Here is an 11,872-nt window from a genome sequence, read left to right as displayed (position 1 = left end):
GAAATACAACAACAACGTATAAAACTTAAATAAAAAAAACAACGACAAATGTTTTAAGAGACATACCGCTTCCACGGCAGTTCGCGGTGGCATGTAATCAGCATCACTGTGGTCGAGGTCTGCAATCAACCTCGGGTGCGAATACCGGTTGAACCATTCCATGTAGTAGTGGTCAGACATGGGAGGAACCCCAGATGGCGGCCTCTGCAACTCCGCAGTCCACAACCGGGCAACCATCGGAAACTGGTCCCACGTCGCAGTCATGATGTCCGGCCACTGCACGAAGTAGTCCTTCGACGATGCTGATTGGACCGCCTTCATCGGCCATGCCGGGGGAGGAGGGACGACTTGGACAAATCCAAGCTGGCGAAGACAACGCTGGGGCCTCTCCTGGTCCTCCCAAATACGGGCAGCTATGTGTCCTAGAAAGCTAGGAATCACACTCCCGTCAACAGGCCCACCGGGCACCTCACTCCTAACAACCCAAGAATCATTAACGGCCCTCGACCGTTTCCTGCTTGCCCCAGATACAGTGGACGCAGATGATGTGCCAGATCTGCTAACAAACCTACCATCCCTACCCTTACGCACCTCCACCATATGTGCCTCGTACATGTCATCAACCCTCTGACTGAATGGACCGTAATCATCATACGGTCCACTCCCATCGTCCACATCCTCATCCTCATATGCGCCCTCCTCCTGCTCCTCCTCCTGGTCACCCTCCTCAGCATCATCATCGTCATCGTCGTCCTCATCCCGACGGTGGATTCGTTCTCTACGAGCCGAGGCCGAAATAAAACGGGATCTAACATGTCTATCCCCCGACCTCTCCACTGAATAGCTTCTACTAAGAATGGCTAGATTCTTCCCCGCACCTTGACGACCCAGTGAATTCTACAAAAAATTATAAAATATATAAACATACAAAAGTTTTTTAAAAAAATAAATAACTACCTACAAATACAAAATACCAACACTTCCAACATATCGTCATTTTTATAAACATAAAATTAATAAAGATTATAAAAAATCAAACACATAATAAATAAATAGGAAATGTTACAAAAATTTCAAATTATTTCAACTAATTAAACATAGAAAAATATTATACGGCATACACAAATACACACATAATACCCTAATATATTACAAAATTTAGGATTTCAAAAAAGAATAAAAATTATTTCAAATAATTAAACATAAATACACACAAAAAATAAATAAAAAAAACAATTACACATTAACACAAACAATTTCCACATACTACATCAATTAAGGGATAAAAAATGTTTAGTCATCAAACACAAAACCAAAAAAACATACACACAAAAAAAAAACTGATTTTATAAAAATAAAATATACACGACTTATTAAAAAAAACACATAAAGTTGATAAATATTTAAAAAAAAATAAAACACAATAATGAAAAAAAAATAAGAAATAACACAAAATTATTTTAAATAAAAATAAATTTCTGATTTTGCGAAATAAAAAAAAAAAACCAAAACAAAAAAATAAAAAAAAAATCAGAAAAAACAAAAACAAAATAAAAAAAAATTAAAACCAAAATACACAAAAACAAAATAACAAAAAAAAAAAAATTAAAAGGAGGTGGGGCGTCTGGTCTGGCCGCCACAGCCACTGGCGTGGCGTCTGGCTTGGAAGCCCAGCCACCAGGCCAGGCGTCCAAACCAAAAGCCACGCCAATGGCCCACGCGCCAGATCTGGCCGCCACAGCCAATGGCGTGGCTTCTGGTTTGGACGCCTGGCTTGATGGCTGGGCTTCCAAGCCAGACGCCACGCCAATGGCTCTGGCGGCCAGACCAGACGCCCCACCACCAGACACCGTTTTCTTATTTTTTTTTTTTTTTAAAAAAAAAAAATTAAATAATTACCTTGCCACCAGGTCGCCGCCTTTCCTCCGCCGTCGCCGTCGCCACCTCCTTCCCTTGCCGCCTAGACATTGTCGTATTTAGGAGTGGTAGATTTTCTTTTTTTTAGAGAGAAGTAGAGAGTGTTTTTTTTTTTAAAAATGATAAGGGCAATAATGTCTCACCAAGTCATATTTGTGGGCTTTATATAGTAATTTGCGGGCGATGTTTAACAAATCCCATTTTATATCACAATGGTTCAGCTAATTGTCATTAGTTTTTTCAACTATTTTTTTTTTTTTAAAATAATCAAGATTTTATTAGAGACAATTTATTTCTAAGCTAATTTGAGCAACTCCAATGCCAAGCTAATTGCCAAATTAACTTTGTTTTTTTTTTTTTTTTACATATAGGATTCCAAAGCTATTCTCCCTTCTAACTCTAGCTAATTTATACCATAATGGTTAAGCTAATTGGCAATAAAATTTTCAGCTTTATTTTAAATAATTAATATTTTATTAGAGGTAATTAATTTATAAGCTAATTAGATTAGAGCAACTCTAGTGGTTGTAGCTAGAGACTTGTTTGCAATATTAAATAATCCCTAGCTACTAGCTTTAATTTGCCAAGTAGGATGTTGAGATTGATTATTATCTCTGCCCCTGTGGTTCTCTAACTTTAAAAAAAAAAAAACCTTATACCACGCCTAAGGCCTAAGAATCACCTCTACATCTATATTTTGCCGAAAATGACCTTTAAAAACAACTAAACAAATGTAGTATTTCAACCCCAATTGAACATAGCTCGTCTTGGGTGCGGCTAGCCGCATTGTATGATCATTTGTAAAAAAAAAAAAAAAAAAAAAAAAAAAAAAAAAGTAACCCCTACAAAACTGACTGGATAACCCCTATAACACGAATGAAGTATAAGAATATATGATTTTATTAAATATATCAACCGCTCTTTTTGTCAAGACTTTTTGCGCAAAACTAATTTTCTCGACCAAACTAATTTCACTTTTTTTAGCTTAATTGGTCAAGCTAGTAGCTAAGAGATTTCTAAATTACAAGTAAATATCTACCTATAGGCTTACAACTACTAAAGATGTTTCAAAAGAAAGTGTTACTACCCATAGGGACAACATGCTAACTTCATGTGTCACCCTTCATTCATTATGAGTAATGAGTTGGTGCCACATGTGCGCCATGTGTCATCACCCTTCTCTATGAAAAACTCTCACACCATTGAATTGTAATGATGTTTAATTTAATTAAAAAACTCTTTATCGATGTGACTTTAATTCTATATACGAAGTAATAGTAATATTTAATCTAATTGAAAAACTCTTCATGTATTATCCTCCCTATTAAATTTGATATATTCTTATATACATCATAAATAATCAATCAATCAATAACTATATACTAAAAGACACACCAGCAATGACACATGTCATCACCTGGTGTGTTTTTTTTTTTTTTTTTTTGTAATAAAAAAATTATTAAAGAAACAAAATTTATACAAAAAAAAATTTCCTAATGTCATACAATATTATTACTAAAAATAAAAATATTTGACATATCTTCAACACAAATTTTTATGAAGCTATTAAAAAAGCATTCTTATTAACATAATTTTGATTATATATACATCATTTTATACCGAACATATCTTTTGTAATTTAGTACTTTGATCAAAATTTATCAAATATATTCTTAGATTTTATTGTTTATAAAAAATTTAAAACCAATTATAATGATGGTTTAATAATGGTTATTGACATTATAGTGCATGGCACGTGAACTAACCTAGTTAATGAAAAATAATACTCCCTCCGTTCCTAAATTACATTCCTGTTTGGAAATATATACGAGAATTAAGGAGGAGAGAATAGGACAAATAACAATAATTAGATAATGCAATGGGAAGTACAATACAATAAATAATGTTTTTGAGTAAAACAAAGATAGATTAGTGATTACTCATGACATGTCATCAATCCTTTGCAAAAAAAAAAGGATCAATTACATGCTCCTAATTGAACATTTTTAACCAATCATATTCATTGTAATTTGGCACAAGGATTCTGGCTGAAAAAGTACATTACTCAACCAAACATTAAAAGTGGAATGTAAATATATTAATTATACATTAAAAGTACAACTGAAAAGGGGGTGTATTTGGGATATTTAGGAAAAAAAAAACTTACTAAAAATAGAAAGGTGGAATGCAATTTTAGAATACCCAAAATAGAAAGGATGAATATAATTTAGGAAGGGAGGGAGTACATATTATTATATTTTACATTCACTTATTAATATTGTTCAACATTATTACCTTTCGACTTTCGTAATTAATTTTGATTCACTTATTAATATTGTTCAACATTATTACCTTTCGACTTTCGTAATTAATTTTGAACAAACTTAAAGATTTACGGAGTATGATGTAGCGGGACATCACCCGTGCCAATAAACTAGTTTTCCTTTAATACCCAACCACACAATTCCATTACACGAAAATACAAAATCAAACACTTCTTAGAAAAGTGATTTTATTTATTGCCTACACCACCACGTATGTACTATTCTCGAGGAATCCTATTCAAAAACCATTTCATCAACCGGGAAAATCTCTTTTCAGTTCTACACTCTTTTCTCGCCGGAAAATCCGCAACTCCGCTTATCACCGCCAGAACGCCGCCGTCACGCCACCGTCTCTGCCCATTTTCCTCTTCTTCTCCTTCGGTTTGTTCTTCTTCTCTAAACTTCATCATTTCCGCAATTTCGCTTTATCAATTACTAATTTATCATATCATATGATTATTAATGCGTAAATCTTATGGATTTTAGAGTTGTCTGAAATTATGAAATGGGATATCGTATATGTGTGTGATTGTGCATTATGGTTATTGATTGTGATTTACATGTTGATGATTATGGTTTTTGGTTTTGGATGTTGGTATTGATTTTGAATGTTATTTTTCTGTTTTTAATATCTATATAATCAAAATTATTGGTTGAATTTGCATGTAAATGTGTAATCCCTGGTTATTATAATGTTCCGATGAGAGATTGAGAGTGAGTGAACCTCGGGTTTGGGTACGTGTACAAGTGTCTGATGCAGTTATTTTGTGAAATTATCTCATGATTTTGGTTTAAATTAAAATGGAGGGTTGAAGTGTCCTGTATTCATACGAGTCGTACCCATGTTTGAGTGTCGAGGATCCGAGATGAGTACCTAAGGTTATAGGATGAGTTTGTGTAACATAGGGTGAACTAGGTAGGTGATTGAGCTGGATGAGTTGTTTTGGGTTGAATTTGAACATGTTTGGAGTTAGGTTTGGTTTTCGTTAGGTGAGTTAGAGTGTTAGACTAGTCCTTGATCATTGGGAATTGTCCCTTCGGTGTATTTGGCTTGTTAACCGATGGGAATTGATTTAGTTTACGAGAGTGGGATGTAGTTTTATGATTTTGGCTTATATTGGATTGAGGGTTGAGGTTTTCAGTAGGTGGTAAGTGACAATTTGATCATGTTAATTGGATTTTGCTATGGGTTGAATATCCGAAAAGGGATGGACTTCATGATGTTATGAGGGTCTTACATGATGAATAAGTGTTAATAACCAAGATCATGGCGCTGTTGTTAGATGAATCAAGTTCTAATGGTAAAAGAGGGGTGAGGTTGTATCTCAATGGAGGATTGTTAGTCAGCTATTTATGGAGCAAAGTGTCTTAGCTCCTGTGAGTGTCTTTCCTAATGCTATTGGTTTGTTTAAATAATGCATAAAAGCATAAATTCTGGATCAATAAAGTCATATTCACATACGATGAGTGTTGATTACTTACCAAAGCTGGCATTAATGTTTTTGTGCTAAGTTTGTGTGCTTCAATTATTAAATTTATGGTGGGCTTGTGGTAAATATTTTGATGAAAACTCAACTGGGATACATTGTTCTTGAGGATTTCACTGGAGATGTTCTATGTTTATTAATTTCTTGCTTATATGTATAAGAGTTGTACATTTGGCTTATTGGACTCATTGGCTGATTTATGTACCCCTGTATTATATAATTCCCAATTTGGGGTTCTGTGTGTTGAATTATTTACACAAATTTTCCAATTTCCTTTTTGTGGTTGATTATTTCGACAAGGCAAGGAATGTTAGAGATGGTGTGATGCATTGGGTATAGAGAAAGGGCTAATGTTGATAGTGCGTAATAAGTTTGTTAGGATTTGTTTGGAATGGAATCAAGTGAGTTTGTTAGAGAGAAAGGAAGGGGAACTGCTATGTATATAGAAGAGATCAAAGGGAGAGGTGGAATGAGGAGTATAATAGAGTAAATTCAACTCAAATATGCTTATGATGAGAGTGTGCAATTGCTCAAACAACTCCCATTTGATGATTTAATAGCACCAAATTACAATCTACTACATTTATTTAGAGATATCAAGAGAATATCTCTTGATATCAATACAGATATCAAGAGAATATCTCTTGATATCAATATTATTATCTAATCCTTTTATCTTTTTGTAATCAATTATTATTTTATTTGATTCTTGTGAATCATAGAGATTGTATTAGGATTATTCTCTTGTAACACTTACATAGTTGTATCCTTTTAATTCATCTATATAATCATTCTTTTTCTCTCTAAGCTTTCTCATAACTCTCACAATTTTCTCCCAAAATTTACTTCTTTGTCATTTTTGTATATTGAATTTTCAATTCTTTAACAGATGGCTGCTGAAATTGTAAATGGGCCAACCCATTTTGAATTGAATACTGGCACTAAGATTCCATCAGTTGGTCTTGGTACCTGGAAAGCTTCTCCTGGTGAAGTTGGCCAAGCTGTTATTCAAGCTATTAAGGTCTGTTGGTTTTCACTCTCTTTTGTGCTGATTAAATGCATCTTTTACTTTCAATTGTTCAATTTTATTTTTCCAGAATACGCCAGTAAGTAATACTTCATAATTCATAGTTTTCTTCTAATGTTCCATTTTCACCATATCTATGGTACTCCTTTTTGCAGGCTGGTTATAGGCATATTGACTGTGCTGCTGTTTATGGTAATGAGCAAGAGGTAAGTATCCCATAAGAGGGGATGCTTCTCTATTTAATTTATCTTATTCGTTTCAGCAACACTGAACTTATATATACTTCTGGCAATCCATAGTTCCTGAAATAGATGTGCAATTTGTAATTTAGGATGTTATACTTTTATTTCTGCAGTATTCGCATTTTCTGGGGGGGGGGGCAACGATTGGCATGCATTTGTTTTGAATAATTGCCAATTATTACTGGTTAGACAAATTTGATTGAAATTGTTTTTATAGGTAGGCAAGGCCCTTAAAGAGTTATTTGACAGTGGAGTAGTGAAACGTGAAGAACTCTGGATCACATCAAAGCTCTGGTAAGTTTGTAAGTGTTTTGAATGCGAAGAAAAAGATTTTTTTTCTCAAGCAATTGTTATACTGTAATTGCCCTATTCTTAAGGAAATTCTTCAGTGTTTCTTTTGCAGTTTTGCCTATTATAAACTAATCTGATGTGATGTGGATTTCTTATGAATCTCAAGATTATCAGTGTTACTGTTCTTGTTGCTGTTGTACACTTCTACAGTTGTACTCCTATTAATATTGCTACTGTTGTTATGACCTTACTTGAACAGGATCTGTTCTATAGGATCGTACCTCTGTATCCTTGAGTTCTAAAAAAAAAATATTGCCACTGTTGTTGCCTTTTCTGTAATGATTTATTTATTTATTTATAGTTTCTGAAATTGGTTGATCTGATCAGTAATCTCTTGTTGATTTAAATAAAGATGAATTCATTAATCAAACATGATTATACTGTATGCAACATGAAATTTCAATTACTGTTTCAGCTTTCTCATGCAAGAGTATGGCTGTTGTGAAATTCTGCAGGTGCAGTGACCATGCTCCTGAAGATGTCTCCAAGGCCTTGAGCAAGACTCTCAAGGACCTGCAGCTCGACTACATTGATTTGTATCTTGTATGCCTCACTACTCAAAATTCTGATTGAGAAATATAATATACTAAAAGACAAGTCATTTTACCACCTACTAAATCCTTACTGTTATGTGTGTAATTTAGTAGGACTGTAAGGGCTTCATTTTCTAATCGAGTTCATTAGAATTCATTTTGTTATTGGTTTATATCCAATTTGCTCTTCTTGCTACTCTTGCAAGTATGGCAATTTGAATTAGTGCTACTGTACAATGCAGATTCACTGGCCAATTCGCACTAAACCAGGCTTGGAGGGACTTAGTGCTCCTGTTTTGGTTCCTCTGTGCCTTCCTGAAACATGGGCTGCAATGGAGGGTTTATATGCTTCAGGTCAGGCACGTGCCATTGGAGTGAGCAACTTCTCCACCAAGAAGCTTGAAGATTTGCTTGGGTATGCTAAGGTTCCTCCTGCTGTGAACCAGGTTGAATGCCACCCAGTCTGGCAGCAGCCGGCCCTTCACAATCTGTGCAATTCTGCTGGTGTTCATCTGACTGTAATGGCCTCTATCTTACATCTTTATTCCACATACAAAATTATGTGCTCTAAATTTTTGTTATAAAGCTGAAATTCAAATTAAAACTTTCACTGTTGATTTCTAAAACAATTTATCTATTTTTGATCAACTTCAAAGTTTTGCCTAGTGCAATTCAAGCTAAGATTATTACCAAACTGTTATACCTAGAATCGAAGACTATTGTAAATCTGATTAATTCCACCCATACATTTTTTTAATGGGTGTGAAGTGTGACAAAACTCTTATTTCAAGGTAAAATGTAATGCAAGTATGCAATAGGAATTTCTATAAGATGTCAAGAGATTAGCATATTACTTCGTATAAATTTGTTAGTCATGTGGTTAATTGGAAGAGCGTGCTATGAACTTGTTTTTGGTTTATATTCTTCAATTAAGTTGTTTACCCCTAACTTTATATTATACTTCCTCCGTTTTCTTTTACTTGCAACACTTCCCTAAAAAGGAAATGTCACAATACTTGCAAGTTGCAACACACTATAAAAGAAAAGTTACTTCAGGGAAAAAGTATATTATTTCCCTTATTTAAAGCACATGGCCCACCAAATTACACTCCTAACAACCACTCATCCTATTTTAAAGTTTATTATATCATGTAAATCCCACCTTTCTTAATTACCGTGCTAAAGGGTGTGTTGCATCTAAAGTAAAACGGAGGAAGTATATTCTTTTGCTTCGATCTTGCTTTACCACTTATATGTCTGGCCGATTTGATGTAGAGAATCTAATACATGAGTTTCTGGCAGGCCTATAGTCCATTGGGATCTCCAGGGAACTGGATCAATGGGAATGTCTTGAAAGAACCAGTAGTGATTGAAATTGCTGAGAAGCTTAACAAAACACCTGCACAAGTAGCCCTTCGCTGGGGAATTCAGAGTGGTCATAGTATCCTTCCTAAGAGTGTAAAGGACTCACGGATCAAAGAGAACTTCAGTGTTTTTGATTGGTCGATTCCATCAGAGCTCTTCTCCAAGTTTAGTACCATCCCCCAGGTCAGTAAACCTCTGAAAAATGTTCACTCTAGATTTCTGGAAGAGCATAGATAAAGAAGGCACACACAAAGCTATATATTTCACATGTTTTCCTTCTTGTATAGTCCTTCCATCATGATTTATGTGCTTGCTTCTTCTGTTAATTACAGCGAAGGCTGCTGCGTGGAGATTTTGCAATTCAAGAAAATGGCCCTTACAAAAGCGTGGAGGAGTTATGGGATGGCGAAATTTAATGGCAGTAAAATGTCTTCATTTTCAATAATAAACCCTTTTTTTCTTATTAGTAGAGTGAACATGTGCATTAGCACGGATATATTCATATATCCAATTTTCTAAGAGAGATGATTTGACTTAAAATGTGGAAGTTTAAGAATTGATGTGTTTATCTACATAAGTCTGGAACAATTAATATAGTAATTGTTTCGGACTTTTGATTATTGAATTTTGAATTTTTGATACATAATTGCATGTGTTCATTGCCAAACTTTTTCTTGGCACATAAAGAAAATAGGTCAGTCAGTGTGTATGGATAAAGTCTTAAATAAACCTATGCTTTAATGGGAAGTTTTATTAGCAGCCAGCAAGCAAGTATTGTCTTTCAATTGATTGAGGAGCATCTTTTGCGTGGTTGTGCGAGGATCACATTTCATTTGATTCCAAAACTTTGCTTTTAATGGAAAGAGAAAATCCAATTGTTTTAAAAAAGAGAAAATTCATGCCTTGATGAAATTTTTACAACATTTCAATAATTGAAGCTGCCCTAGTCAAGATCAATTAAGAAAGGAGAATTCCTTTTATTAATTTTAATTTGACGGCAACCATTGACATCAACTTAACACTAAATAAAATTACAAATTTGTCAACTTATCGAACCCAACAATTCTCGATTTAATGATTATCTAACTTGATGTCCTAGCAGTCTAGCACACATTTTCTGTTTGATATAGCTCATTAATTCACCAAATTACAACACTGTAAACAACATTTTTTTTAAAAAAAAAATAATCTCAACTTGTAATTTTAAATATTCTCACCTCAATGACGAGTAAAATCATCCATTTCCATCGATATTCATTTCAAGACATTTCTTAAATAATATTCCTTAAATTTTGACTTGCTTCTTATTGCGTGTAAGGTGTTATAGAAGTTTGACTCATTTAAAAAAAAAAAAAAAAAAACCCACACACATTACCACCTTATCCTCGTATACTATAAAATTTATCTTTTATTTCCACCCACGAAGTATTTATGTATCGACCTCCCTCAGATGGTTCGAAAATAGAAAAACAAATATGTTAGTAAAAGTATTAGACTTTTAGCCAAATTCATTCATAAAAAGTGACATAAACATTATAGTTGTGTTACCCTTAAACGTAACACAGCCTGGCCCTTGTTAATCATCCTTGATCCCATGTGCTCGATCATCTCAAATTTCTTAAATGGGCCCATCTAATAAAACCTACCGTAACTTACAACTCTTTTCTTCAATAAACCAGCTGAAGAATATAATAAAACAGAGAGAAATATAAAGCAAAAGCTAAGTAAATTAATTAAATATGATTCCAAATTGTACTTATTAAGAGATTATGTAATATAATGATCAGAAGTTCGTAACAGAAAATTATAATGGAAGAGCAGTACATAAACTTCATTCAAGCATTGGCAACAGCTTGGTTGTTTATGATGATGTTAGGTCTTGTGTGTTGTTGTCTTAGCACACAACCTGCTCAAGATGGTGATGTTCATCATGCTAGCTGCAGTTGCGACTCCGGCTATGGCGCCGTTTAGTTCTTCTTCTCCTTCTCCCTCGAGATATATGTTTGTTGTATTCGGTCTTTAGAGGTAGGTATACCTTACGATACCTCTGTCTGTATTTAGTTGTCACATTTTGAAGAAATAGCTTAGTCTAGCTAGATGCAATGTACAGTTTTCTGAGCTTCATTATGCTCCATTTTGAGTATTTTTTTGGATGTTAGTATTTTATTTATTTTTTATTTTTTCTTGATTAGGAGAGTTGGAGTATTTAACTAATTTTGCATAGGTGCTTTGCTTTCCAACCAAAAGAATCCCATTAAAAAGAAAAAATAACAGCAAAAGAAGCCATGAAAGAGCTTTTCCATAACAAAGTTGTCTTAAAGGGTTACAAACTTACTTTTGGTGTAAATAAAAATGCAATAATGTATGGAGTAATTATTTTTCATTCCATCTTGAATGGTTTGTTACATCTTAGATTTGGTTAATTGACTAAATCCATCTTGAATTGTTTGTTACATTTGGTTAATTAACTAAATTTTCAATTCATGTTTCCTTTAAAAAAAAAAAATGATTAGCAATTCTTGTTTTCTTAATGGGAATAATAATTGTATATTTTGATTTGTACTCTGCAATAAAAGAATACATATACTCCGATAAGTTTTGTTTATAACTCCTTATTACAAATTTG

General features: G+C 33.8%; 1 protein-coding gene across 1 annotated transcript; it reads left to right on the top strand.

The window, feature by feature from the left end:
- The first annotated feature begins 4,396 nt into the window (after positions 1-4,396).
- Positions 4,397-9,866, top strand: LOC110738731 (NADPH-dependent aldo-keto reductase, chloroplastic-like). The gene is made up of 8 exons (XM_021919148.1): positions 4,397-4,622; positions 6,618-6,749; positions 6,911-6,961; positions 7,215-7,291; positions 7,804-7,891; positions 8,124-8,399; positions 9,184-9,429; positions 9,579-9,866. Exons 1-8 carry the CDS (start codon positions 4,455-4,457, stop codon positions 9,660-9,662), a joined length of 1,122 nt encoding a protein of 373 aa, XP_021774840.1. The 5' UTR covers positions 4,397-4,454; the 3' UTR covers positions 9,663-9,866.
- Positions 9,867-11,872: the final 2,006 nt, after the last annotated feature.

This window comes from Chenopodium quinoa, unplaced genomic scaffold, assembly GCF_001683475.1.
Source record: "Chenopodium quinoa cultivar QQ74 unplaced genomic scaffold, ASM168347v1, whole genome shotgun sequence".
NCBI classification, from domain to species: domain Eukaryota; kingdom Viridiplantae; phylum Streptophyta; class Magnoliopsida; order Caryophyllales; family Amaranthaceae; genus Chenopodium; species Chenopodium quinoa.
The sequence above is the reverse complement of the archived record's forward strand: the minus strand, read 5'-3'. Positions and strand labels throughout refer to the sequence as shown.

Bases quoted from the DNA above. Each gene is read 5' to 3' on its own strand.
- LOC110738731 (XM_021919148.1), top strand. From the start codon at position 4,455: ATGTACTATTCTCGAGGAATCCTATTCAAAAACCATTTCATCAACCGG. The intron at 4,623-6,617 runs GTTTGTTCTTCT...ATTCTTTAACAG, and splicing joins TTTCCTCTTCTTCTCCTTCG to ATGGCTGCTGAAATTGTAAA. The intron at 6,962-7,214 runs GTAAGTATCCCA...TTGTTTTTATAG, and splicing joins TTTATGGTAATGAGCAAGAG to GTAGGCAAGGCCCTTAAAGA.